Genomic DNA, 25,352 nt, shown 5'->3' with positions numbered 1-25,352 from the left:
GCATCCAGTGTATGATGCACCTAGGATCCAACTACAACAGCTGCAGGCACTACAACTCCCAGCATGTACTGACAGTCTGCAGCCCTCAGGATATGCTGGGAGTTGTAGTAAAGTAGTACAATCCTATGATAACTGCGGCTGTAGACAGATGTTTTGCTGGACCTTCAGGGCTGATGGTTGTCACCCACAGATTGCAGCCACCAGGAGACTCTGCACACAGTGATTTATTAAAGGGTTGTCCTCTCAGAGACTACAACTCCCAGCATACCCTGAGAGCTGTATAAATGGAGGGTGTTCTGAGATTTGTCACAGATACAGATGAATTCAGGAAAGAAGCGGGTCTGCATGTCGTGTCTCACTGGTTGTATATTGGTGAGCCCCAGGTACCCCAGTCCAACACTGGACAGAACCAGTCCCCAAACTAAGACGTCCCCGGCCTCCTTCCTTCCTCCATCACGTCTGTTTGATGAGAACAGTGGGCATCAAGCAGAGCGGCACCCAAGTGCCAGGGTATATACCATGCATGTACAGCAACGTGAAGGGGGGGGCGCCTCTGCGTGCAAAGTGCCTAGGGCAGCATGAACTCTAAATACAGGCCTGTACACATCTCTTCTGTATATACAGCTCTGCTGCATACAGATTATATAAACATCTCTTCTGCGCATATATAGCTCTGCTACATACATATTATATGCTATATATACTGTACAGTACTGCTGCTGAGCTCTGTTGTCGGCATATACAGTACACACAGCCAGGGGCGGTCTTGGCATTTCTGGGGCCCCAAGCGAAGTTATGTCTGGGGCCCCCTCGACACGCATTCCAAAACAATAGACTGCTGTGTGTTGCCCCCAGTAGTATATACCCCTTGTGCGCTACCGCCAGTAATATATACTCCTTGTGTGCTGCCCCCAATAGTATATACCCCTTGTGTCCTGCCCCCAGTAGTATATACCCCTTGTTTGCTTCCCCCAGTAGTATATAGACCCCTGTGTGTTCCCCCAGTTATATATATCCCCCCCCGTGTGCTCCCCCAGAAGTATATAGACCTCCTGTGTGCTGCCCCAGTTGTATATACCCCCTGTGTGCTCCCCCACTAGTATATAGGCCCCCTGTGTGCTCCCTCAAGGGTATTTAGCCCCCCTGTATGCTCCCCCACTTGGATATAGACCTCCTGTGTGCTCCCCACTTTGATAAAGACCCCTGTGTGCTCCTCCAGTAGTATATAAACCCCCTGTGTGGTTCCCCCAGTAGTATATAGACCCCCTGTGTGCCCCACCAGTATTTATATAGACCCCTTGTGTGCTGCCCCAGTAGTATACAGACCCCTGTGTGCTCCCCCAGTTATATATAAACCACCTGTGTGCCTCACAAGTAGTATATAGACCCTCTGTATGTTCCCCCAGTAGTATATAGACCCCCTGTGTGCCCCACCAGTAGTATATAGACCCCTGTGTGCTCCCCTAGTAGTATATAGCCCCCCTGTGTGCTCCCCCACTTGGATATAGACCTCCTGTGTGCTCTCCAAGTTGTGTATAGACCCCATTCTGCTTCCCCAAGTAGTATATAGACCCCCTGTGTGCTGCCCCCAGTAGTATATAGACCCCTCTGTGAAGTCCCAGTAGTCTATAGCCCCCCTGTGTGCTCCCCCTGTTATATAGCCCCCCCCTGTGTGCTCTCCCCATTTATATAGACCCCCGATGTGCCATCCCCTAGTTAAACAGACTCCTGTGTGCTCCCCCTCCCATATAGTATATAACACAATAAAACAAACACTTATACTCACCTGGGTCCGGGCGTCTTCTCTTCACTCTTGCGGCCGCAGGAAGGGTTTTCCCTGCGATCACAAGAGGCCGCACTCCCCTTGTCCTGGCGCCTATGCTCCAGTGATGTCACTGGAGCGCCGGCACCACAAGGACAAAGCTGCCACTTGTGACCGCAGGGAAAACCCTTCCTGCGGCCACAAGAGTGACTGACAGGAAGGGAGCCAATGTCTCCCGCCCTGTCAGTGCTGCTGCATGTAACTATGAGCGCTCATTACGAGTGCTCATAGTTACAGTTCAGATGGCCGCAGCGAGCGGGGCAGTGGCCCTGTCCAGCGGTCTTGAGCACAAGAGCAGGGCGTGGGGGCCCCCGTGGATGTTGGGGGCCTCAAGCGATCGCTTGGGGTGCTTGGTGCCAAAGACTGCCACTGCACACAGCAGCACATTACACACACTAAGCTCTCATACATATTATATACGCATCTCTTCTGTATATACAGCTCTGCTACATACATATTATATGCTATATATACTGTACAGTACTGCTGCTGAGCTCTGTTGTCGGCATATACAGTACACACAGCAGTACATTACACACTAAGCTCTCACAGCTCTGCTGCATACATTTTACACAATTCACAAGCGCCATAAAACCATACACAACAAAACGCCCCTCCCCTAGCACGTGAGGCTGATCACATGGCCGTGTCATCAGCGATGCTTCTATCACTCAGATTCTATCGTCTCCATGTATCCGGTCACATGGCCATGGCGTCATCAAAGGTCCTGTAGCTCCGATTCTATCGTCTCAGGTATCCGGTCACGTGGTTATGACGTCATCAAAGGTCCTGTAGCTGACAAGGATCAAGCATGCACGAAGTGAGGAGGCTTGGGATCTGGTGATATTCTGCGGACTGATCGTTACTGACTGTTCACCGACTGCGGCATCTAAAGCATCATGGTGAGAGGCGTCCCCTGGCTGATAGCAGTAGTGCAGGTTGTCAGACAGCTCTCCTCAGCCTGTGCGCTGTCAGCTGGAGCTTCTGTTTTCCTAGGTTTATGCGTGATTCCGGGAAGGTAATGAGACTTCTAGGGTCCATTTATACATACATGATGTGCTGCACATGTTCTGCTGTGTTCTGTCATTATACATTGATATCTGCAGCTTAAAACCTGCTGCATATCTTGTATGTGTGAACAGATCCTTAGGTCAGATTCACACGTAATGAATTTCACGTTGAGAATTCGCAGCAAAATCCACTGTGGATCCCTTGCTTCGGGGGCTCCTGGTGTCTGGACATCCCTCTCTGTTAATCATTGGCTGCGGTGGGGCAGTGCACTGATTGGCTGAGCGGGACGTCCACACACCGGGATCCCCTGAAGCAAGCTGGAGTGGATATGGCTGCGAATTTACCTAGAGTGAAATCTGCGGATCCGTTACATGTGAATCTGGCCTCACAGAGGAAATGACTGCTTCATGTAATTGAAGTCTTTGAATAGGAAAAAGCTTTAAAGGGAACCAATCACGCAGAAAATCAATGTAAAGCTAAGGATACGTGCTGTTAGATCACCCAGCACACTTCCCAAATATCCCCCTGTAACCTCTGAGCCCCCCTCAATTAAACAGTATTCTTACTTTGATCAGGTCAAGCGCTGTATGTAAACTTTTGGTAAGTAGTCAAGGTGGGCATATGTAGTCACGGTCCGGGGGCGTATGTAGTCACGGTCCAGGGCTGTAATCACGCCCAGAGGGGCGTGATTCGGAGGCTTGCGGTCCAGTGACGTCATCCGGGTGCTTGCGTTCCACGTCGCAACCGCGCCGACGTCGTCGGAAAGCCGCGCATGCGCAGTACGTCAGCGTCGTCTCCCGCCGTACTGCGCATGACGGACATAGCCTAGAAGTCACTTAGCGCCGGAGATCGTCGCTGGAGACTGTGTTTCACCTGCTGGGCTCACCTCAATTCATTTTTTTGCTGAAATCTGGTATTCCTCATCAGTTCTTTCTTCACTGCCACCAATGATTTACTTTGCAAACTCCCCCTGCCGCCAATGATTTTATTTGCGCTAAGTGAGTTCTAGGCTATGTCCGTCATGCGCAGTACGGCAGGAGACGACGCTGACGTACTGCGCATGCGCGGCTTTCCGAAGACGTCGGCGCGGCTGCGACGTGGAACGCAAGCCCCCGGATGACGTCACTGGACCACAAGCCTCCGAATCACGCCCCTCTGGGCGTGATTACAGCCCTGGACCGTGACTACATACGCCCCCAGACCGTGACTACATACGCCCACCTTGACTACTTACCAAAAGTTTACATACAGCGCTTGACCTGATCAAAGTAAGAATACTGTCTAATTGAGGGGGGCTCAGAGGTTACAGGGGGATATTTGGGAAGTGTGCTGGGTGATCTAACAGCACGTATCCTTAGCTTTACATTGATTTTCTGCGTGATTGGTTCCCTTTAAGGGTGCGTTCACACCTACAGGATCTGCAGCAGATTTGATGCTGTGTTCAGTTATTTAAATGAAATCTGCTGCGGATCCTCAGCAGATAATCATCTGCAGATCCGGTAAGTGTGAACGTACCCTAAAGGGGTAGTGCGGCACTAAACAATTATTCACTAAATAACACACATTACAAAGTTATACAAGCCAATCGCGGCAGAGGGCGGCCCCCACGAGGGACGGTCGGAGCGGTTCGGCCGGCCGCCCAAAGATTACATCATTGTCACAAGATGGAGGACAGGGGTCGACATGGATCAGGTGAGTATAGAGCAGTACACTTCCGGGTCTAGCGTGGGTGGGGGGAAACACGGAGAAGGGGGCCATTCACTAACATAACATACGTTACAAAGTTGTATAACTTTGTAATGTGTGTTATTTAGTGCATAATTGTTTAGCGCCGCACTACCCCTTTAAAGTGACTGTACCACCAGGCCCAGGCTGAAGCACTGGAGGCGAGCTGAGCCACCCCCAGTGGGAAGAAACCCCAGCCCCTCCATGACGTGACTTCATTAAAATCAATGGAACCCAATCATAGAGGGGCTTGGGTTTCCTCCCGCTAAGGGTGGGTCGGCCCACCTCCAGTGCTTCAGCCTGGGCTTGGTGGTACAGTCACTTTAAGATGTACCTATCACTACAAATAAGTTTTGACACATCAGTATTTATTGATCACAGTGGGTTTTATTGCTGACATCCACTGTGATCAGGAGATACAGCGGAGAGACAGTGTGGTGGCATGATCAACTCTCTGGCCATGCAGTCCGTCAATATTTATCAATGTAAGTCTATGAGGAAATATTTATTGGCTGCGCTGCAGTGATCTCTCCTCAGCTATATCTTCCGATCAGTGGATGTCAGCCAGGGCTGTGGAGTCGGTAAGCCGCAGCTCCGACTCCTGCTCCTTCATAAATGGCCAGTCATATACCAGGGGAGTTATTTATCACACTGGCTCAGCAGCTTTTCCCTAATGTCCTACATGATCCTAGGGCGACTTCTGAGGGAATGAGGAAAGAAATAAAGCAGATTCTCCTGTGTGTGCGCAGTGGATGCAGCCAGTCTCCAGCCTCCATGTCCTGAACTAATCACAACAATACTAGATGGAGCAGGTGGTCTTTTCCTGCTGACCATCTTCTATGTTTCTAACTAAATATTCACCATACACACAGAAGCACACTGCTAACAATGCCAGATTCCTGTAATAGAGAATAGAGAGGTCAGCCATAGTGATATACAGGGGGTCACACATAGTGATATAGAAAAGTCACACATAGTGATATAGAGGGGTCACTGTGGGTGTGGGGGCACACCATAGCACACACACACACACAGCTGCAGCCATAGAACACTGAAGAAAAACACCACATTGAGGACAGAGGTTACTGCTTCACTACTTATGTCTCCTCCTCCTCTATATTACACAGGATTTCTTCATATTACACTGCTGCTCATATACAATCATCCAGCATCCAGGAAGAGAATAGCACAGATCTGCAAAATAGTGACTGACAACTTTTCCCCGACCACCCTTATGTAATAGCGCCAGTGTCCTATTAGAATGTTGCTCATAATATATATTGATGAGCAAAACTTAGAACAATTTAAAATTGGGTTTTGATATGAATTTTATAAGATTTTTTTAAAAGTTGGAGTTGGTACATTTTTTCTTATTCCGACTCCAGCCAAAACTAGTTCCGTCTCCGACTCCACAGCCCTGGTGTCAGCAGTGATACCCGCTGTGATCAATAACTACTATTGTGTCTGATGACATGTCAAAACTTATTTGTAGTGACAGGTGCGCTTTACGTATTTTTTTTCCCAAAGACCTCAATTACATGATGCAGTCATTTCCTCTGTAAGGGTCTGTTCACACGTACAGGATCTGCAGTGGATTTTAAGCTGCGCATATTATTGTATCTAAATGACACAGCACAGCAGCAGATCTGCTCTGATCAATACGTTTGACATGTCTGATGTTTCAGAAGTTATTTGTAGTGACAGTGCCCATTTCTTTTATAGAATAAACCCGGCACTCACCAGATTAATTTGAGCTTCTTTATTTAGTCTAGTATGTATCAGGGTACATCAAGTACACGTTTGGCTGAAACGTGTACTTTATATACCCTGATGCATACTGCAGTAAATAAGCTCAAATTGATCAGGTGAGTTCCAGGTTTCTTATATACATACTACTGGACTGTTCTACTTCGTGCACCACCGACCCATGGAGTGTCGTCTTCCTACCTTCTACACACTGCCCATTTAATATCCTCAGAGGTCAAAAATTCCTGCATCGGGAGTGCAGCTTGTTTTTTCATAGTGTATCCTGACGCCCGCTAAATATTATAGTTACCCTTTAACTTTAACCAGTTCTATGATAGAAAACTAACGGCAGCTTTTTAGGTGTTCATTGCAATCACTACATCATACGTATTGTAGGTACCTATAGTATTTAATATGTGTACTCATGTTCTTCATAGCCTCACAGAAAGAAGAAACCCTTCATAGAGAAGAAGAAAGCAGTGACCTTCCACCTGGTGCACAGAAGTCAGAGGGATCCACTAGCTGCTGATGAAACTGCTCCTCAGAGAGTCTTGTTACCTGCAGACAAGGTCTTTTTCTCAATACTTAGTAGTTTGCTTTTGCTGTTTTCTCTGTTATAGTTTAGAAGCAAAGATAGAATACAGGCCGCTAGTATATATGCTGAGCAGATCCCTGTAACAAGTGCCGATCATATTGATTGATGCCCTTTTATTGAGCCTTAACATGGCACATTCAGTTGCGTCCGACAACGAAGAAATTAAAGGGCTGCAAATTCCTGTACTCCTTTGGGCATCGAGCAAGTTAAAGGGGTATTCCCCCCCAAAATTATTTTTGCATTAATATGTTGCCCACCCGTAGCTTTCCATCTTTCCAATATAAAGTTATTATAGATTCTGCACAGTTTTGCTGTTATCCAGCTGCATTCACCTCCAGGGATTGCATAGAATCATCAGACCTCAGTCCACTCCGACACGCTCCCTGCTCCTGGCCCCCACCCTCCGTGTCGGCATCACGTGTCCTCAGTCTCTTCAATGGGCTGGGTTAGTGCTTCTAACCCAGTCCACGGAAGAGAGGGAGAACAGTGAGATGCTGACAGCTGCAGCTGTCTGCCTCTCTGACAGCAGCCCCCCCAACCCCTCTGATCTCACCCCACTGTGTATCCCCCCTCAACCTGGAGCTCACCAGCACTGTGTATCTTCGCCACTCGGAGCGTACCCACAGTCTTTGCCCCTATCCCCCACCCCCCACAGCTCACCGGGTGGCCACCCGCAATGCTCCTTTCAGCGCAGACCGATTCCCCCGCAGCTGACCCGGTGGCAGCCTGCGGCGCTCCTTTTAGTGCAGCATGTCTCCACCCCAAAGACACCCCCCCCCCCCCGTAGCTCACCCGGTGGCCGCACCATGTGGCCAAAACATTGTATGGAGCAGGCCAGGAGCGGTGCTGCTGTCCTGGGAACCGCAGCAGCCCTGCACCTCACTGGCCAGAGCCTGCATCATCCTCAGCCCGCAACTCCCGGCCGCCCCGTCTCATTCATATCAATGATGAAGGGGCCGCTCCATCCAGCAGACAGGTCCGTGACTCAGCCGCAGTGGAGTCAGCCCCAGCCCGGTCTAGCCTGCCCTCTCCGCCCGCAGCCCTCCCCTGTCACTCCCCGCTTACTTGTGCCTCACCTGAAGCCGCCAGGGAGCGGAGTATGTGGTGCTGGTCGCGCCCTGTGCTCACATGGTGTCCCCGGCCTGCCCCCCCCCCCAGCCCCAACTCTGTGCGTACCAGCCCCCCCCCCCAAGCTCCTGTGCTTGCGGCCCCCCAGTTACCCCCCGCCGCAGCACCAACTCTGTGCGCCCCAACACCAAGAAAACCCCCCCCCACACACAGTTCACCCGGTGGCCGCCCGCAGCTCACGGCGCTCCTGTGCTTGCGGCCCCCAGTAATATACCCCCACCCCCCGCCGCAGCACCAACTTTGTGTGCCCTAACACCGTCCCCTCCCCCCCCCCCCCCCCCCCCCCCCCCAAAGTTCACCCGGTGGCCGCCCGCAGCTCACCTGCGTCCCCCCCGCAGCCCCACCTCTGTGCGCCCCCCCCCCCCCCAGCCCCTTGATGCCCACAGTGCAGCTCTGCTGTATAATCACCATCTCAGCTCTGCTGTATAATCACCATCTCAGCTCTGCTGTATAATCACCATCTCAGCTCTGCTGCCTCTTCACCATCTCAGCTCTACTACATCACCATTATCAGGCATAAGCATTGCATGATGGGAAATGTAGTTTCCTATCTTGGATATAGACTATCTTTTAGAAAAACTTGTAACTCTGGAACGGCAGCAGCTAGAAAGATGGGAGATGGCTCAAAATACTCAGGGGGACTTGATGAGTAAGACCAGCTAGGTTTGGGAACATTTTATTTTTTTAGCTCTTGGGGGGAGTACCCCTTTTAAAGGAGAAGTCCAGTGAAAATGTTTAATAAAGTATTGTATTGCCCCTCAAAAGTTATACAAATCACCAATATACACTTATTACGGGAAATGCTTATAAAGTGCTTTTTCCCTGCACTTACTACTGCATCAAGTCTTCACTTCCTGGATAAAATGGTGATATCACCACCCAACTCCCAAAGCTGTGCGGGCTGTGGCTGCTGGAGAGGATGATGGCAGGGGGACACTGAGGGACACAGGGCACTGAAGGGACACTGAGCATCCCTCTGCCATCATCCTCTCCAGCAGCCACAGCCCGCACAGCTTTGGGAGTCGGGGCGTGACTTTGCTATTTTATCCAGGAAGTGAAGCCGTGATGCAGTAGTAAGTGCAGGGAAAAAAAGCACTTCACGTAATAAGTGTATATTGTTGATTTGTATAACCTTTGGGGGGGGGGGGGGGTGGTACACAATACTTTCATAAAAATTTTCACCGGACTTCTCCTTTAAGATGGCCTAACCTGCTGATACATACCCTTTAAAGTTGTGTTCACGTTTTGCATTTTCTTTGCAGTGCTGCGTCATTTGCCGTCAAAACACTGCAATGAAACTGCTTAAACACAGCCTAAACCCCCTTCAGAAAACCATGGTATAGTGCACTAGAATTGAAGTTCCTCTTCACATTATGGTGACCATCACTTAGAGAACAGCAAACTTTTATGTATTACTTGTATGTAATGTGTTTCTTTCTATATTTCTCCCAGGTAGAGATAGAAAAGAGAAGAGAGGAGCAGAGGAAGTTCGGGGTCTTCTTTGATGATGACTATAACTATTTACAACACCTTAAAGAAAAAGGACCTGCTGAACTCGTCCCTTCCGAATCACAACGAGCCTCAAGCCGAATCATAGTGACGGAGGATGGGAAAGTAGAGGAGGAGCAGGCTGCTGAATATTTCCAGGTATGAAAGCTCCATTTTTATGCCTTTTAATCTTGGTTTACAGATGTTCTGCTTTGAATAAATACAGAACAATTTTTTGCTAGATGGTCCCATTTGTTAAAAAAGTGAGGAAGGCCGGGGCTGCGGGAATGTCATAAACCACCTAAACTCACCTGTCCCCGTGCTTCTGTTGAGTCGCTCCAGGGTCCTGTTGACCACTGCCGGAAGTAATTTTTGTCTGGAAACTGTGTCACACACCAGTCTCTTCCAGCTTCTAGCTGCAACATCACTGCCTGGCTGATTGCCCATTCAGCCAGTCAGTGAATGGGGCGGTGTCCCACCACAATCACTGATTGGCTTAGCAGCCAGTTACTATGTCGAGTATGTGTTGAAGAGAACCTGGAAGATCTGCAGGAGGCTGGCAGCTGTCAACAGGACCCGGGATCATGGATATGGGGCAGGAAGATAGGTAAGTAGAGTTTGTTTTGTTATTTTCCCGCACAGGAATGTTTTGTTATGTTTTTAAGAGGAAATGTGGTGTTAAATACTTCCAGAATTTGATAGACCTCTGATTTCTATCATACTTTTGCATGCAGGGTTACCAGCATGTTAATGTGTGTTTTTTTTTTTTTGGTTTTTTTTTATATATAAGGGGCCTTCAATAAATTTGCCATCTTCAGTTTTTGCATCAGAATTTGAAGAGGATGTTGGACTTTTAAACAAAGCGGCCCCACGAGGTACGTCATTGTACTAATCTTTACTTTGATAAATCTCTTGCACTAAGTTAAAGGGTTTGCAGGATTAGAAAAATATGGCTGCTTTCTTCCAGAAATTGTGTAGTGTTGTATCTGAAAGAAAGCAGCCATGTTTTTTTCAATCCTGGATATCCCCTTTTAAAGGGGATTTCTACGGAAAACTTATTCATGAAATATTCACAAAATAAACATTAAATAGGTGATCACTGGGGTGCTGGCAGCCAAAACATCCCTAGTCTGCTGTCCTGCATAGCTGTGGAACCCAGATGTAAAACATCTATGGAGGTGGAAGCCCAAAGCCGTTACAGCAGAAGAAAAAAGTTGGTGTCAATTGCAAGGAACTCCCAAGTTTTAGCCAAATTTTTTGAATTTGTTTTGCACCATTTTTGGTGTCCATATGTAGCAATATAGACATCAGCCGGTGGAGGGTTGGTAAATCTGCTCAATGCAATAGCACAAACCTTTCTAAGTGCAGCAGTTCTGTTAAGAGATGTGTGCCATTAATAAAGTGCAACTTTAGTGAAACCTCTGTTATACGACGACCAAAAATTGCATTGAAAGTGTTCTTCTATGGAGGTGAAAAACAAAAAAGTCTATGGGTAATGTATGGTGGACTGAAGAACCTTCCCATGAAATCTGGTCTGGATACGGGGATGGTGAGGTGGTCTTCTGGAGAAGTTTCACTATATCTTAAAGTGTCACTGTCATTATATAAAAAAAAAAAGTTTTTGTTATGTCCCAGAGACATGCCAAAAGTTTTTTTTTATTGGAACACTCAGACCCGTACTGAGATAGAGTGGAGAGAGGACCATGCAGCAGCGCATCCCCTCCCCGCTCTGTGTGGGGAGAATGAAATGGATTGGGCTCCATAAACTTGAGCACGACTCATCACATCACATGGAGGGCTCATGGAGCCGGTCTTCCCCAAACTCGTTCTCCAGATCGCTACGGGTCTGAATACTCGGACCCAGACCAATCACAACTTTTTGGCATGTCTTTGTGACTTGTCAAAAATTTTTGTTTTATGATGACGCTTACACTTTAACGCAAACTGGAATAAGGTCAATCATGATTTCTGAATGAGAAGTAATTATCTTTTTTTTTTTTTTTTTTTTTTTTTTCCCCCCTTTCTTTAGGTCTGTGTCTAGACTTGGATCCAGATATTGTGGCAGCTTTGGATGATGACTTTGATTTTGATAACCCTGAAAACCAACTAGATGATGATTTTGTATTGCACGCCAACAATACTGCCACCATTGAAGGGTATAGAACACTGCTGCTTTTTATGCCTCTTAAATAAGCAGTCCACATTTTTTTATACCTCTGCGCCGCTTCAGGCTGGCATATATATTTACCACAGATGATCGGTGTCCTGCGAATCTGGTCCTATGGCACTGTTCAAATCCTGTGGGCGCCCATGTGACCTCTTCAGCTTTAGCTCTGCAGCTAGGGAGGCCGGAAGTCAGATTCTCCAATGCCTCTCATGACAGCGCATAGAGATGCATTGGAGATCCCAACTTCCAGCCTTTTATAGCCCAGAAAAAAAGATCAGAAGAGCTGTGATGTCACCACCCGCAGATTTTCAATGCTGCCGTAGAATCAGAATGAAGCTGTGCCGTGGGACAACAATCGTCATTGGTAAGTATATGCGCTAGCGAGCACCGGGGGGAGGGATTAAAAAAACAAAAAACATAGCCTGTTTTTAAATCTGTCATATCTCTTTAAGGGTACTATTACACGGAACGATAATCGGCCCGATTCCGCCGATTATCGTTTCATGTAATAAATACAACGATCAGCCGATGACAACGATCATCGGCTGATCGTTGATATAGGTTCTTACCTATTTTTGTCGGGCGCCTACCGCTCACCGCTACGTGTAATAGCGGTGCGCGGGCGGCGACTAACGATGCTGCGGTCTTCTCTCCGGGTCCCGCGCACTGTAACGTCAGAGTGGCCTGTCAGCTGACAGGCCGCTAGGCCAATCACAGGCCGCGGCGGTCCCGGCCTTTGATTGGCTGAGTGGCCTGTCAACTGACAGGCCACTCTGACCTAAGTGCGCGGGACACCTGGGGAGAAGAAGACCGCAGAAGCAGCCCTGGAACGTGGATAGGTAATGTATATAGTTATGCAAGGGCTGCAAGGACATCGGTAATGATGTCCTTGCAGCCCTTGTTTAACGATTATCGGGCCATGTAATAGGCCCAGTAAACCAGGTATTACAGGTATTATCGGGCCTTCATCGGCCCATGTAATACCACCCTTAGTGGTCAGAATTTTCGGATGCTTTCACCGATGCAAGAATCGTTTTTTTCGTACTTTTGTTAGTTGTAAATTTTGGTCAACATATCATTTTAACCTTTTTTTTTATGAATGTGAACGTTTCTAGTTGTAAGAGAGATTGTATTGTTGCTAATTCACATTTATGTCTACTTTATGCCTGCATTTTAGATCCATTTTTTTTCTGTAGAACACAAGTGTTGACTCTCTACACAGGTGTAAAGGGTAAATTTAGCGTTTTTCATACCTTATTTTATATCATAAGTCATGGTGCTTGTTCAAGTAAAAAGTAATCTTTTATCAACTGCAGATTGTGTTAAGTGGGCGGGGCCTCACAGCATTAGTGCCTCTTAGCCCCGCCCACAACGCCACAGTTGTCCCCGCCCCCTCGCCGGGCATTGGAACAGGCTGGCCGAAAGGTCTACACCCCACCCCCTTTACGTAGGCCAACCAATAGGGCTGCCAACAGTGCAGTTGTGGGCGGGGCTAAGTGGCGCTAATACCGTGCGGCCACGCCCACTTAATACAATCTGCTGTTGATAAAAGGACACTTTTTACATGAACAAGCACCATGACGTATGATATGAAATAAGGTATGAAAAACGCTAAATTTACCCTTTACACCTGTGTAGAAATGTCAGAATGCACAAAGGGGGTGACAGTGTCACTTTAACTGTCAGGGTCTTAGCCTGGCAACATGTCACAACTGCCTCCCACCATGGATGACATTGCCGTTGCTTTGGTGCCCATGTCATCCTACTGAGTTAAATGGTAGCTGTCACCACATCCACTGGTGATAGATTCCATTCAGTGGCTGGAAGTTTGGGTATCCATGGAGATGCCCATGTCATGTAATGTGCGCAACCCCTTATTGTAATACAATTGGGGCTGTGCACATTACCCTTACAGCATGGTCGTCTCTCAAACTTCCAGCTGCCGATTGGGATACACCGCCAATCAGGTCAGCGGATGTAGTGACAGGTTCATTATTACTATATAAACGTTTGGGGGAAGAGACCATACAGTTACATCCATTTGTGGGAAGGGACTAAGTCATTAAAGTTAGTCTTTATATTGCGATATATGATGGCCTGCTTCCAGATCAGCGTTGGGATCCTCTCTGACGTTTGGGTCTCTATCGATACAGAGACAAAATGAGACCATAATGCGCACAACTTCTCATTAGATCCAGTGGGGGTAAAACAAATTATGGTCTCATCGCATTTCTGTGTCCGTGGAAACCTGGAAGTCTGGATTAACAAAAGATCCCACCGCTGATCCAGAAGCACCCCCTTGTGATAGGTACCCTTTAAATGCTTTATATGTGGTCTATTCTGCGTGGACTAGAAATTTCTTGTCTAAATATTTGTCTATAGAGACTCATATGGGGCAGAGGATAATGAATGGGAAGATGTCGATAGTGCGGAAGATGATGATGGAAGCCAAGAGGATGACTTTGACTCAGATGGTCCTCTTTCGGATGAAGAGGGTGAAGAGGGAGATGTTCCCATGAAAGAGTTTCTGTTTATGCAGGAAGAGACGAAGAGCCGCTTCTCACAGTATTCAGTATCTTCCTCCGTCATGAGGAGGAATGAGCAGCTCACTCTACTGGATGAACGCTTTGAGAAGGTGCCAGATTTATTATGGTATTATAAGGCATCTTCATTAGAAAAAAAAAAAAACAAAACAATTATTTTCTGTACAGGGGTCTGCATGTATTCAGTGTGTTTTGCCTCATTCAATAAGATGGTGACAAAACTGCAGCAATGTTCCCACAGTATAATCCATTTTGGCTGCCAGCTACAAGACCTCCGTTGCCTTCTGATGTGCCTGAGCTCTCCTTATACTTGTAGGGCTGATCGTGTGTGTGTGTGTGTGTGTGTATATATATATGTATGTATGTATGTATGTATGTATGTGTGTATGTATATGTATATATATATAATGAAAACACATTCATTTAGCAAATTTGCTTTCTTCTGATATGCTGCTTTTGTCTAGGTTACAGACCACCACTGTGCTCTAAAAGCAGTGGTCTGTCTACTGTGTGTGTATATATAGCTGTTTTGTAGATGTATAGAGAGAGATTGTGTGTGTGTGTGTGTATAGTATATTTATACCATATCTATATATACACCAGCCAGACGCCTGTCTACTGTTAGAGCAGAGTGGTGGTCGGTAACCTAGACAACAAGCTGTAAACAATAGGAGAAAACAGCAGAAAATCTGGAGAAGGAGACAAGTTTGCTAAGTAAGTGTATATGCAAAAATATTTAACTTGATGGGACCTACAAGTATAATTATATTAGCGGAGATGGGAATATCTCTTTATCTAGAGCTTTGTTTTATTGAGTTTGCTCTGGAGAGATGGGTTAGGTCGGTGTAATACCCTTTCTAAATATTACACTTTAAATTTTTTTTTTTTTAGTTTTATGAACAATTTGATGATGATGAGATTGGTGCCTTAGATAATGCAGAACTGGAAGGATTCATCCATGCTGACAGCAACCGCCTCAAAGATGTTGTAGACAACTACTTCAAGGAGAAGGCAAAAGAGTAAGTTATTAGTTTCGTATGAGATTGTGGCCATTGTACTGAATAACAGTACAGGGATTTGTGTTACATTGTTTGTGCAACCACTAACACTCTGTTTTGGCTGTGACTTATAAACTAAATAAACTTTTCTCCTGGCCGATAATCGGCCTGTGTATCTAAACTGAAAATCCAATGTTTTATAAGATGTGACAGGCTCACAGAATATGCTGAAGTACAGTGATGTTATTGGTCATATTCATTCTAATTTAATATCCTTTATTATTGCTGAAGATGTGTGAAGCTGAAAGACATGGAGCACAGACCTGAGCTGGATTTAATTGAGGAAGATGAAGAGGAGAAGGAAGAAATGCAGACTATAGTGATAGAAGAGCCTGGGGAGAAATGGGACTGTGAATCTATCCTGAGTATGTAGACATTTAGTCATTCAGTGCTATAGTATTATTAATGTGGATGGCATCAATTGTTTGTTTAGGCTACATAGTCTTTTGTATTCATTGAAAGAGAAATGTGTACCACAGTGTTCATATAATTTGTCGTTTTCATTGTTTAGTGGGATAGTTGGTTGCAAGTTTCATTTGTTTTCCTTTTTTAGTTTTATTTTTTTTTTCTCTTTGAACAGGTACATATTCTAATTTGTACAATCACCCACAAATTATTAAGGATTCGCCCAAGGTAAGGGTTTTAGTTTTTTATGTCATCTTAGTGTATTATTACCTCAATATATTGTCTTTACCTACTTTTGTATTTTAAAATGATGCTAGGTTTTAGTGGGGTTGTCCATGCAGCGGGAAGGGGTGATTAAAAACAACCATCTGCGCTCACCCCCTGGCTCCCATGCCAGTATTGTATCACTCCATCCCCGCTTTGCAGCTACTTCTGGGCTCTGGGACTGTAATGTGGCAGGCTTGCCCAGCCAATCAGCCGCTGCTGAGGGGGCCTGAAAGAAGCCGGAAGTGTCTACACGACAGGGGCAGAGGGATACAATACTAATGGACAGGAGGGAAGCAGTGGAGATGAAAGTAGATTGTGTCCTTTATCCCTCCCAGCAATATAACTATAAAAACTGCCCAGGCAACCCCTTTTTAATAACAAAAACTGCATAAAAGATGCATGCGTGTTCCATAGGCCAAGCCAATAAAGGTTTCTGCTAAAACTGGCATCCCACTGGGAGTCCTTCCTGAAAGAAAGCTTACAGCAAAGCAAGTGGAACGTATGGAAATGATTAATGGTGGAGACTTGCCCAAGGTGTCAACTCAGCCACGCTCCAAAGAGGAGACCACCAAAGAACGAAAAGTGAGAAAACAAGCAATAAAGGAAGAACGCAAGGTGGGCATCTCATCACTTCTATTACAGCTGAGGGCAAGCTAGAGAGTTGCTAAAACACTTTTCTATTGTCTAGCTGTCACACGGCTTGCTAGTATCTGCCCACTGTTTGGTGTGATATCTACATGGTACTTGTACAACATATTGTGGACTTTTTACATGAGCAATTATTGAAAGTTTACCTTTCATTTAGAAAAAGCTTATGCAATGTTGGGTTGAGGTTTTGATGGGTTGAGGTCTTTGCTGAGGTCCCTATGTACCAAGAGAATGAGCTGCAGATGGCAATCAATTTTGTCCTCTGGGCGTCTTGAAATGTCACATTAACATAAAGAGGAGGAGCATCCAGTATAGTGAAACTCTTCAAAACTATTAGATACCCAGATACATCTATGTTGCACCAAGAGACCAGCACAGACTGTCACCTCCATGTCTGCCTCTTCTGTTCTTTATTTGCTATTTGGGTACTACAGTTCTTTGCTGACACTGATGTGAACTTAGAGCGAGACACTGTGTTTAGTGTTACCGTGACAATGCCATGAGTCCTGGCTCTAGTGGCAGTGATCTGACAACGTCACTTCCAGCAGTGACGTAGGGGATTCACGACCGCTGATAAGTTATGGCAAGGCGCCAAGACACAACTTAATGTGCCTGAAATAATCTCACTCCATCTGACCTTTTTACAACTCCTGGACAGGTTAAAAGGGTACTCCAGCAATTTTTTTTTCCTTTCAAATCAGATGGTGTCAGAAAGTGGACAGAGGTGACAGCAGAGAGCACTGTGTCAGACTGTAAAAGCATACACCACTTCCTGCAGGACAAACAGCAGCTGAAAAGTACTGGAAGACTGAAGATTTTTAATTTAGAAGTAAATTACAAATCTACATAACTTTCTTAAAATAGTTGATTTAAAAGAAAACATTTTTGCAGGAGTACCCCTTTAAAGGGGTTGTCCGGCGATAAAAAATTATTCACAGAATAACACACATTACAAAGTTATACAACTTTGTAATGTATGTTATGTCTGTGAATGGCCCCCTTCCCCGTGTCCCCACCACCCCCCACCCGTGTACCCGGAAGTGTGGTGCGCTATACATACCTGTCACGTGCCGACCACGGTCTCCGATCCTCAGCAGTGACGTCTTCTTCGGGCGGCCAGCGGATCTTCCCGAGTGCTGGCCGCCCTCTGCAGCGTCATCCGAAGCTCAGCCGCGATTGGCTGAGCATAACTGTGCTCAGCCAATCGCGGCAGAGCGGCTGATGATGCGGCCACGTCATCAGCTGCTCAGCCGCGATTGGCTGAGCACAGTCCTGCTCAGCCAATCGCGGCTGAGCTTCGGATGACGCTGCAGAGGGCGGCCGGCACTCGGGAAGATCCGCCAGTCTCCCGAAGAAGACGTCACTGCTGAGGATCGGAGACCGTGGACGACACGAGATGCGGTGAGTATAATGCACCACACTTCCGGGTCTAGCGTGGGTGGGGGGAAACACGGGGAAGGGGGCCATTCACAGACATAACATACATTACAAAGTTGTATAACTTTGTAATGTGTGTTATTCTGTGAATAATTTTTTATCGCCGGACAACCCCTTTAACCCCTTAAGGACAGAGCCCAAAATGGCCGGGACAGTTTTCAATTTAGCGTTTTTGTTTTTTCCTCCTCGTCTTGTAAGAGCTATAACTCTTATTTTTCCAGCTACTGGGCCGTGTAAGGGCTTGATTTTTTCAGGAATAGGTGTACTTTGTAAAGGCGCCATTTGATCTACCATACCATGTATGACAGAACTTACAAGATATCCTTTATGGGGTGAATTTGGGACAAAAAACGCAAATCTGCAAAATGTGGGGCTTCCCTGTTTACGTAATGCACTTTACAGTAAAACTGACAGAATAAAGAAAAAATATCGGTCAGTCTGAATACAGCGATATGAAGGTTATATAGCTTTTCTAATGTATTACTTTTTTTGTTAACAGTAAAACTTTTTTTTTTTGCAAATAGGTGTGATTGCAATGGCCCTTTTTTTGACTTATAGCGTTTCTATATTTTCACGTATGGGGCGTCATTTTTTACGCCATGACCTATAGTTTTTATTAATACCATGTTTGTGTAGTTGAGGCCTATTGATCAATTTTTATTCATTTTATTTTAAACAAAATGTAATAAAAATAATCAATCCTGGTGTTTTTTATGCCATTCACCGTGTGGGAACAATATTGATTTATTTTATTAGATTGGACGATTATGCACGCTACGGTATATAATGTTTATTTTTATGTGTTTTATTTATAAAAGTGGGGTGATTTAAACTTTTATTGGTTGAGGGGCTATGTCATGTTTTTTAAAACGTTTTAAAAATTTTATTTTTACACTTATGTCTTACCTATGACTTACTTTAATATTTTTACATTACCGTATTTTCCGGCATATAAGACTACTTTTTAACCCAGAAAAATCTTCTGAGCTCGCTTCAAAGCACCACTGGAGTCCATGACGTACGGGTACAGCATGGGTCCTTAAGTGGCAGGATTCCATGACGTACCCGTAGGGGCATGAGGGGTTAAGGGGATAAGTATAAAGAATGTGATGTTAAAGTTCTTTTGTCATTTTTTTCCAGGAACGAAGAATGGAGAAGAAGGCAAATAAACAGGCATTTAAAATGGAAAAGAGGCGACAGGAGAAGGAGCAACTGAATCTAAATCAGAACCTTCAAGGACTTAAGTTATCATAAGCTGTGAAACACTAGTGTGTGACACTGTAAGATCAGCTGGCTGAATACCATCCACCAGCAATTTACAGCAGGACTGTCAAGAACTGGGAATACTCCAGGTTTTAAAAGAAGAATGAGGAGTTATTGCAGATGTTGTTAGGCAGTTTAGTAGTGGTGAGCAAACTTACAGGAAGATCAGGTTTTTCCAAACCAGAACTTTCTGCGTTTGATTACCGGTGGCTGAGGAAGATGGATGCAGCCCGAGAGCTGCCTGGAAAATATGGATACAGCCATGTTTTCCAGTCACTCAAATGCTGAGCGCCCAGGAACAAGTGAACCCAGACTTACTGTGAGTTTGCTGTTTTCTACCATTTAGTCACTATTCATTTGCATAAATTAATAATAGCGGGGAATATAAGAGGCTTTGTAGTATATAGTTTTACACATTACTCTCACCTCTTACCAGGCTCCTTTCCTGCTTATACCTTCTTTCTGAACTTATCATTCACTCTTCTAGATAGATAAGCTCAGAGAATTATCCGGTTTTATGATGCCTATTCTCTATAATGTCCTCCATACTGCCACTGGTTGTTAGGGTGTGCTACACAAATATAGGGGAGCAGTATATCCCATTTTGTGTGTGTGTGTGTGTGTGTGCGCAGTGTGTGGGAGATATCATAGAGCCTGGTCTAACTGAAAATTAGACTACAGAGAGAAAAACTATTGAAATTGCCATATATACTAGCTATGTACTGGGCAGATATAGATCTATTCCTTATGTACATACACAATGTTACCTAAAATCCAGGTACAAGTAATATGTAAATGAACACAATTAAAATGAAAAAAATGAATGATTGCTTTCATTGCTATATCTGTGTCACACCTTTTATTGTAAATATATGGACCTTGTGCTGTTCATAGACTGGATTTTCTAAACATATTGTCCTATTAAATAATACTATTTTCGATTAAATAATTGGAAACTTTCTTGTATTGTGATATGTATATTTTTACAGCATTAGATATGCAACTTGCTTTTTTCCCTTATTGATACAGACCAGACTAATACGCCAAAGGACTGTCCTGTAGGACAACAGTATGCCCTAATGTGTGTATAGTGAGTGGTTATCTTGATGCATCCCCGTTTTTTTAGAGTGACTGCCATTCCCGTGGTGTTTCCACAGATCATTCGGGGTGGAGGGGATGTCGAGATCAGCTCTGACAACTTTTGTGACGTCTGATGAATTGACAGTGCCCATTTAAATCAACGTTCTACATACAGTAACGTAGTTGTCTCCCTTCACTGCACATGTGTACAGCTGTTTTTCATCCACATTCGGTAGCAGAGAATCCTGAGGATGCTCACATTGTATGGTCAGCTCCTCTGTCACACTGCATCAAAACTTCTGTTTCCAAACAGTGACAGGAGCAAGAACCACAGTTGGCCACATTTAATAACACTGATTTAAGCATAGAAAACTTCAAAAAAATAAAATGAGTATAGTGCAAAACTGCAGGAAAGTGGAGTGACAACACTGATGCCGCAATTGTGACCACAGAACTAATACTGCATGATAGATACAGTGGGGAAGATTTATGAAACATCTGCCAATGGCATACATCTAGGGAAAAGGTGCAAATACCTGCTGTAACCAGTATAAGTGTTATATTATAGAATAACCTGTCAGATTTGTTATCCAGGAGACAAATAAAGCCGTCATAGCTGAGTAAGAATCTCTGGGAAGCTGTAATTGACAAATCTACCTGCAACATTGTAAATCTACCTGCCATCATCCTCTCCAGTAGCCACAGCCCGCACAGCTCTGGGAGTCAGGTAGTGACATAACCTTGTTATCCAGGAAGTGAAGCCTTGATACAGTACTAAGTCCAGGAAAAAAAAAAACACTTTGTGTATTTCCCGTAATAAGTGTATTTTGGCATTTATATAACTTTTGGGGGGCACTATAATACTTAAATAAAAATTTCCCCCAGACTTCTCCCTTAAGTAAGGGCAGCATAAACTAGTGACAGAAATGCTGAACAGATCAGTGTATTACTTGCATCACTCTGTTTAGCTGTTCTCCTAATATGCAGGAGAATAGGATTCTTGTGACACCACTCCCCCCGCTCTTCAGCTGCAGATTGACAGTTATCTATCCAAGCTGTGTGTAGGCAGTAAACTGCAAATCAGCAGCTGGTGGGTGGAGTTTTCTGCTTCTCATGAATATCGAGGACTACTGAGCTCATGCACATGATGAAGAAGACTACTTATTGTCAGTTATTCAGGAGGATATTTCTGAATCGGCTGCACAGAATAAAGTGATACATTATTATGTTCAGCTTCTCTGTCACTAGTTTATGCTACTCTTATATAGGACAGCATAAACCTACTGACAGAGTCTCTTTAATACTAGAGTTAATCGTAAATGCTCAGGCAACCTTCAATAACTAACAGTCGAATGATTGTTCACCATTAGTTATATAATTTGAACGAAAAAGGCAAATAGTTGTGATTCGACATCTGACAAGGACTCACAAACACAGAGACAGTGGTGGAGGCCTGGTGCAAGGCCCCCCCCAAGCTGTTTCTGCCTTTTGGGGAACCCGACTCCTTAAAAGGCTGGCCCAACCAGAAGACTGCAACTATACTAAATACATGCAGAGACAAAACAAAAACAGGACAGACAAAACGCAAGTAAAGAAGGGTCAACTAGCCCTTAATAGCAAACAGTAGTAATGAATGCAAGCAAGGCACTAACAAGTTATGCACTATAGCAGGCAATGAGAAACAGACAGGCTAAAAGCTTTAAAAGAAACAAATCAGCCAAATTGGGCTAATATGGTTCCCTGGAGCAATGTATAAAGCTTTATACTGGGGAAAAATGACTTTTATTTCCCCAGACACGGGCAGGGAAGTAGTCATCTGGGCGGCTCCCTGCCCGTGCCCGTGTAGGCCAGTAACAGACCTCTATGCCTGTCATTCATCCTCCCCGAGCGCGCTGCCAGGCAGGAGCTTTATACATTGCTCCAGGGAACCATATCAGCGCAATTGGGCTGACTGGTTCCCATTAAAGCGTAACTGTCATGTTTTTTTTTATTGCAGAAATCAGTAGTATAAGCGATTTTAAGAAACTCTGTAATAGGTTTCATCAGCCAAAAAAGCCTCCTTCTGTACTCAAGAAGCAATCTCCCAGCCTCCCCCCCCTGACTTCTTATCTGTGCATTATCAGGCAAACACGTCTTCATTACAGAGAAGCCAGTGAAGATGGGTTCTGCTCTCTCCATTGTAAGCCTATGAAGGGGGGAGGGGCTGAGGGAGATGAGGGAGCAGGAAGAGGTGACATGAAGGTCAGCTGTTTGTAGACTCTCTGGGCACCTAAAACGCAGGATTCAGGTTTCAGAAAGGTCAGTGCTTATCTATGAACTTACTGAGAGAAGATTGCAGGGTGTTGTGCTTTGCAGAAATCCTCCGTGCTCAGTCACTCCTAACAGCCCCTCCCCTCTCCATAGCCACATAATGGAGACAGAAATCCTGCTTCATTTGATGTGAGGGGGGAGGCTGGGAGATTGCTTTTTCAGTACAGAAGGAAACTCTTTTAGTACATAAAACCTATTACAGAGTTTCTTAAAATCGCTTGAACTGTTGATATTTAATGTTTTCCGAAAAATGGCCCTGAAATGACAGTTACGCTTTAATGGAGCTGAAGTGCTGGCCCCAGCCAGGTACTGATTGGAGCAGGGACCTCATCCTCCCACAATAACCTAGAGCAGCTGCACCTGTAAGAGATGGCAGCTGAAACACCTGGCCAGAAAGTAGTACAGCCCCGGCTGCGGCGTACATCACTAAGGACACTGTCGGAGCGCCTCTAGCAACCTGCCAGGCCGCTTGCCAAGGATGCCGTCGGTGTGTCCCTGCAGCCATCGGCGTGCTCTGCTGTGTCTGCGTTGTGAGTCAGGAGATAAGCAGCACTGGCTCCTGACAATAGGTTCATGCAGGACACATGTATGAAATATACTGGAGTGAATAAACTTGGTATTACTTACTGGAGTGAATGAAGTTGGAATTACTTACCTTAACATTCAAAACATTTAAAAAAAGGTCTTTGTTTTAAAAAAAGGTCTTTGTTTTATTATTTTCCATCATCAGCTAGTGTGAAGTCTTTCGCTCAGCCAGTAGATGGCACTGTGACACAAACCTTAGGGAAGAGAGAATGCTGTCAGGGAAATTTACTAACTGCAGTGTAAGTAGAGAGTGACTATTGTTTCAGATAACTTCTGAAGATAAGCCAATGTGTGCGTACATGGGGGGCAACACTATTTTGGCCATTGCATATGTTGTTTTTGACCAGATTTCTGCTCTGCAGGCAGCAAGAAAGAAGCACTTTCCTATGATAGCATATATTACAAAGTTTCTTATTTTCGCTTGTATTGTTGATTTATACAATGTTTTTAGAAATGATAGTGCCTGGAGCTCCCTATGTAAGGTGGCGAGACAGAGAGCACAATCAGGTTGTTGAACGCGAACATTTTAACAGGTCTACTCAAATGAGGAGTATTGGGGCAGTTGTATGTTGTTGTTTTTTTATTTTTTTTTTATTTTGCATTAAAAACAATACAAATAGTTCTCCTCACAGGGAGTAGACAAACATATTCATCCACAATACAATACAACCCCCCCCCCCTCTCTGAGACTGGCTAGGTGAGAGTTATGCTATGTTAAATCATAAGCCCTATTTGCATAGACTGGAGGGTAAGATCAAGGTTTGGCTTAAACTACCGCTGTCTATGACTGCCACAAGTACTTTACTTCCTTAAAGCGGCACCGGCCTGGATCCCGGATAAGTATTTTGCGCGTCTTGAAGTGTTAGGTAAATTGATTTGGGGAGGTAAGAGATGTAGACTTAGGTACCACACGTTTACTCTTCCATCTGATATGGGGGGTTGGTCTATGCCAGATTTTCTTTATTTCTTTATGTATAAAATTCTTCAGATTAAGTGCAATGATAATGTACAGTTGTACAGTGGAGAGAGGCATTTTTTATGATTGAAAACTTGAATCGCTGTATGAATTTTTGGATTCTCATAGGTGGTCTCTTCCCATATACAAAGACTGGAAGATGGTGAGAATGTGGGGGAAAGTATGGGGGAAAATTAAGAAATTTTTGGGTATCACAGGGTACACATCTTACACACCCCTGTGGGGGAATTTACAGTTGACACAATTAGATAAGGTTAGTGATCATGTTTTTTGGTATACTCACGGAATCACCCGTGTGGAGAATATATTTAGGGCTGGATACTTGAAGACTTTTGAGGAAATTAAGTCAGAAGTTGCACTACACAACATCGACTCTGTACCCACAATCTGACCCCCCCCCCCCCCCCCCAAACCACTTGTACCTTCAGATAGCTGCTTTTAATCCAAGATCTGTCCTGGGGTCCATTCGGCAGGGGATACAGTTATTGTCATAAAAACAACTTATAATCCAGCAGCGCTGTGTCTAACGGCCGGGGCTTACAATTGTATATGCATTAGGCTGGCACCACCTCTCCGTCCTTCCTCCCCACCCTCCTCATCATTAGGAATGCTCCAGGCAGATTGCTTCCTATTCACCGCCTGTGTGCATAATGAACATGGGCTGGATCGTTAATACTCCTGTGCAAAGCTCAAACAGCAGTAAATGTTCCTGGAGCATTCCTAATGATGAGGGTGGGGAGGAAGGACGGAGAGGTGGTGCCAGCCTAATGCATATACAAATGTAAGCCCCGGCCGTTGGACACAGCGCTGCCGGATTAAAAGTTGTTTTTATGACAATAACTGCATCCCCTGCCGAACGGACCCCAGGACAGATCTTGGATTAAAAGCAGTTATCTGAAGGTACAAGTGGTTTGGGGGGGGCCAGATTGTGGGTACAGAGTCGTTTTAAGATTTAGACAGTTATTTCACGCACTGAGGGTCCAGATGGGCGGGAATAGGGTTAAGTTTAAAATTTTTTGTTTTATGGACACAGTAGAAGAGATGCATGGTAATAAAGGGGAATTGAAGAAATTGTATGATTTTCACAGAAAGTTTATA

The 25,352-nt window shown here is 45.0% G+C and overlaps 1 protein-coding gene across 1 annotated transcript; it reads left to right on the top strand.

Moving 5' to 3' along the window:
• Positions 1–2,594: 2,594 nt before the first annotated feature.
• On the top strand, positions 2,595–20,263 carry LTV1 (LTV1 ribosome biogenesis factor). Its single transcript, XM_069973762.1, has 11 exons — positions 2,595–2,724; positions 6,742–6,873; positions 9,480–9,674; positions 10,306–10,390; positions 11,545–11,671; positions 14,065–14,317; positions 15,117–15,244; positions 15,515–15,648; positions 15,864–15,916; positions 16,370–16,570; positions 19,181–20,263. Exons 1-11 carry the CDS (start codon positions 2,722–2,724, stop codon positions 19,292–19,294), a joined length of 1,425 nt encoding a protein of 474 aa, XP_069829863.1. The 5' UTR covers positions 2,595–2,721; the 3' UTR covers positions 19,295–20,263.
• The last annotated feature ends 5,089 nt before the right edge of the window (positions 20,264–25,352 follow it).

Source organism: Dendropsophus ebraccatus, chromosome 6 (genome assembly GCF_027789765.1).
Source record: "Dendropsophus ebraccatus isolate aDenEbr1 chromosome 6, aDenEbr1.pat, whole genome shotgun sequence".
Lineage (NCBI taxonomy): Eukaryota > Metazoa > Chordata > Amphibia > Anura > Hylidae > Dendropsophus > Dendropsophus ebraccatus.
The sequence above is the reverse complement of the archived record's forward strand: the minus strand, read 5'-3'. Positions and strand labels throughout refer to the sequence as shown.

What these genes read in the sequence shown, in the direction of transcription:
- LTV1 (XM_069973762.1), top strand. An exon ending in TCTTGTTACCTGCAGACAAG is followed by an intron (nt 6,874 to 9,479) that starts GTCTTTTTCTCA and finishes TATTTCTCCCAG; the next exon opens with GTAGAGATAGAAAAGAGAAG. An exon ending in TGGATGAACGCTTTGAGAAG is followed by an intron (nt 14,318 to 15,116) that starts GTGCCAGATTTA and finishes TTTTTTTTTTAG; the next exon opens with TTTTATGAACAATTTGATGA.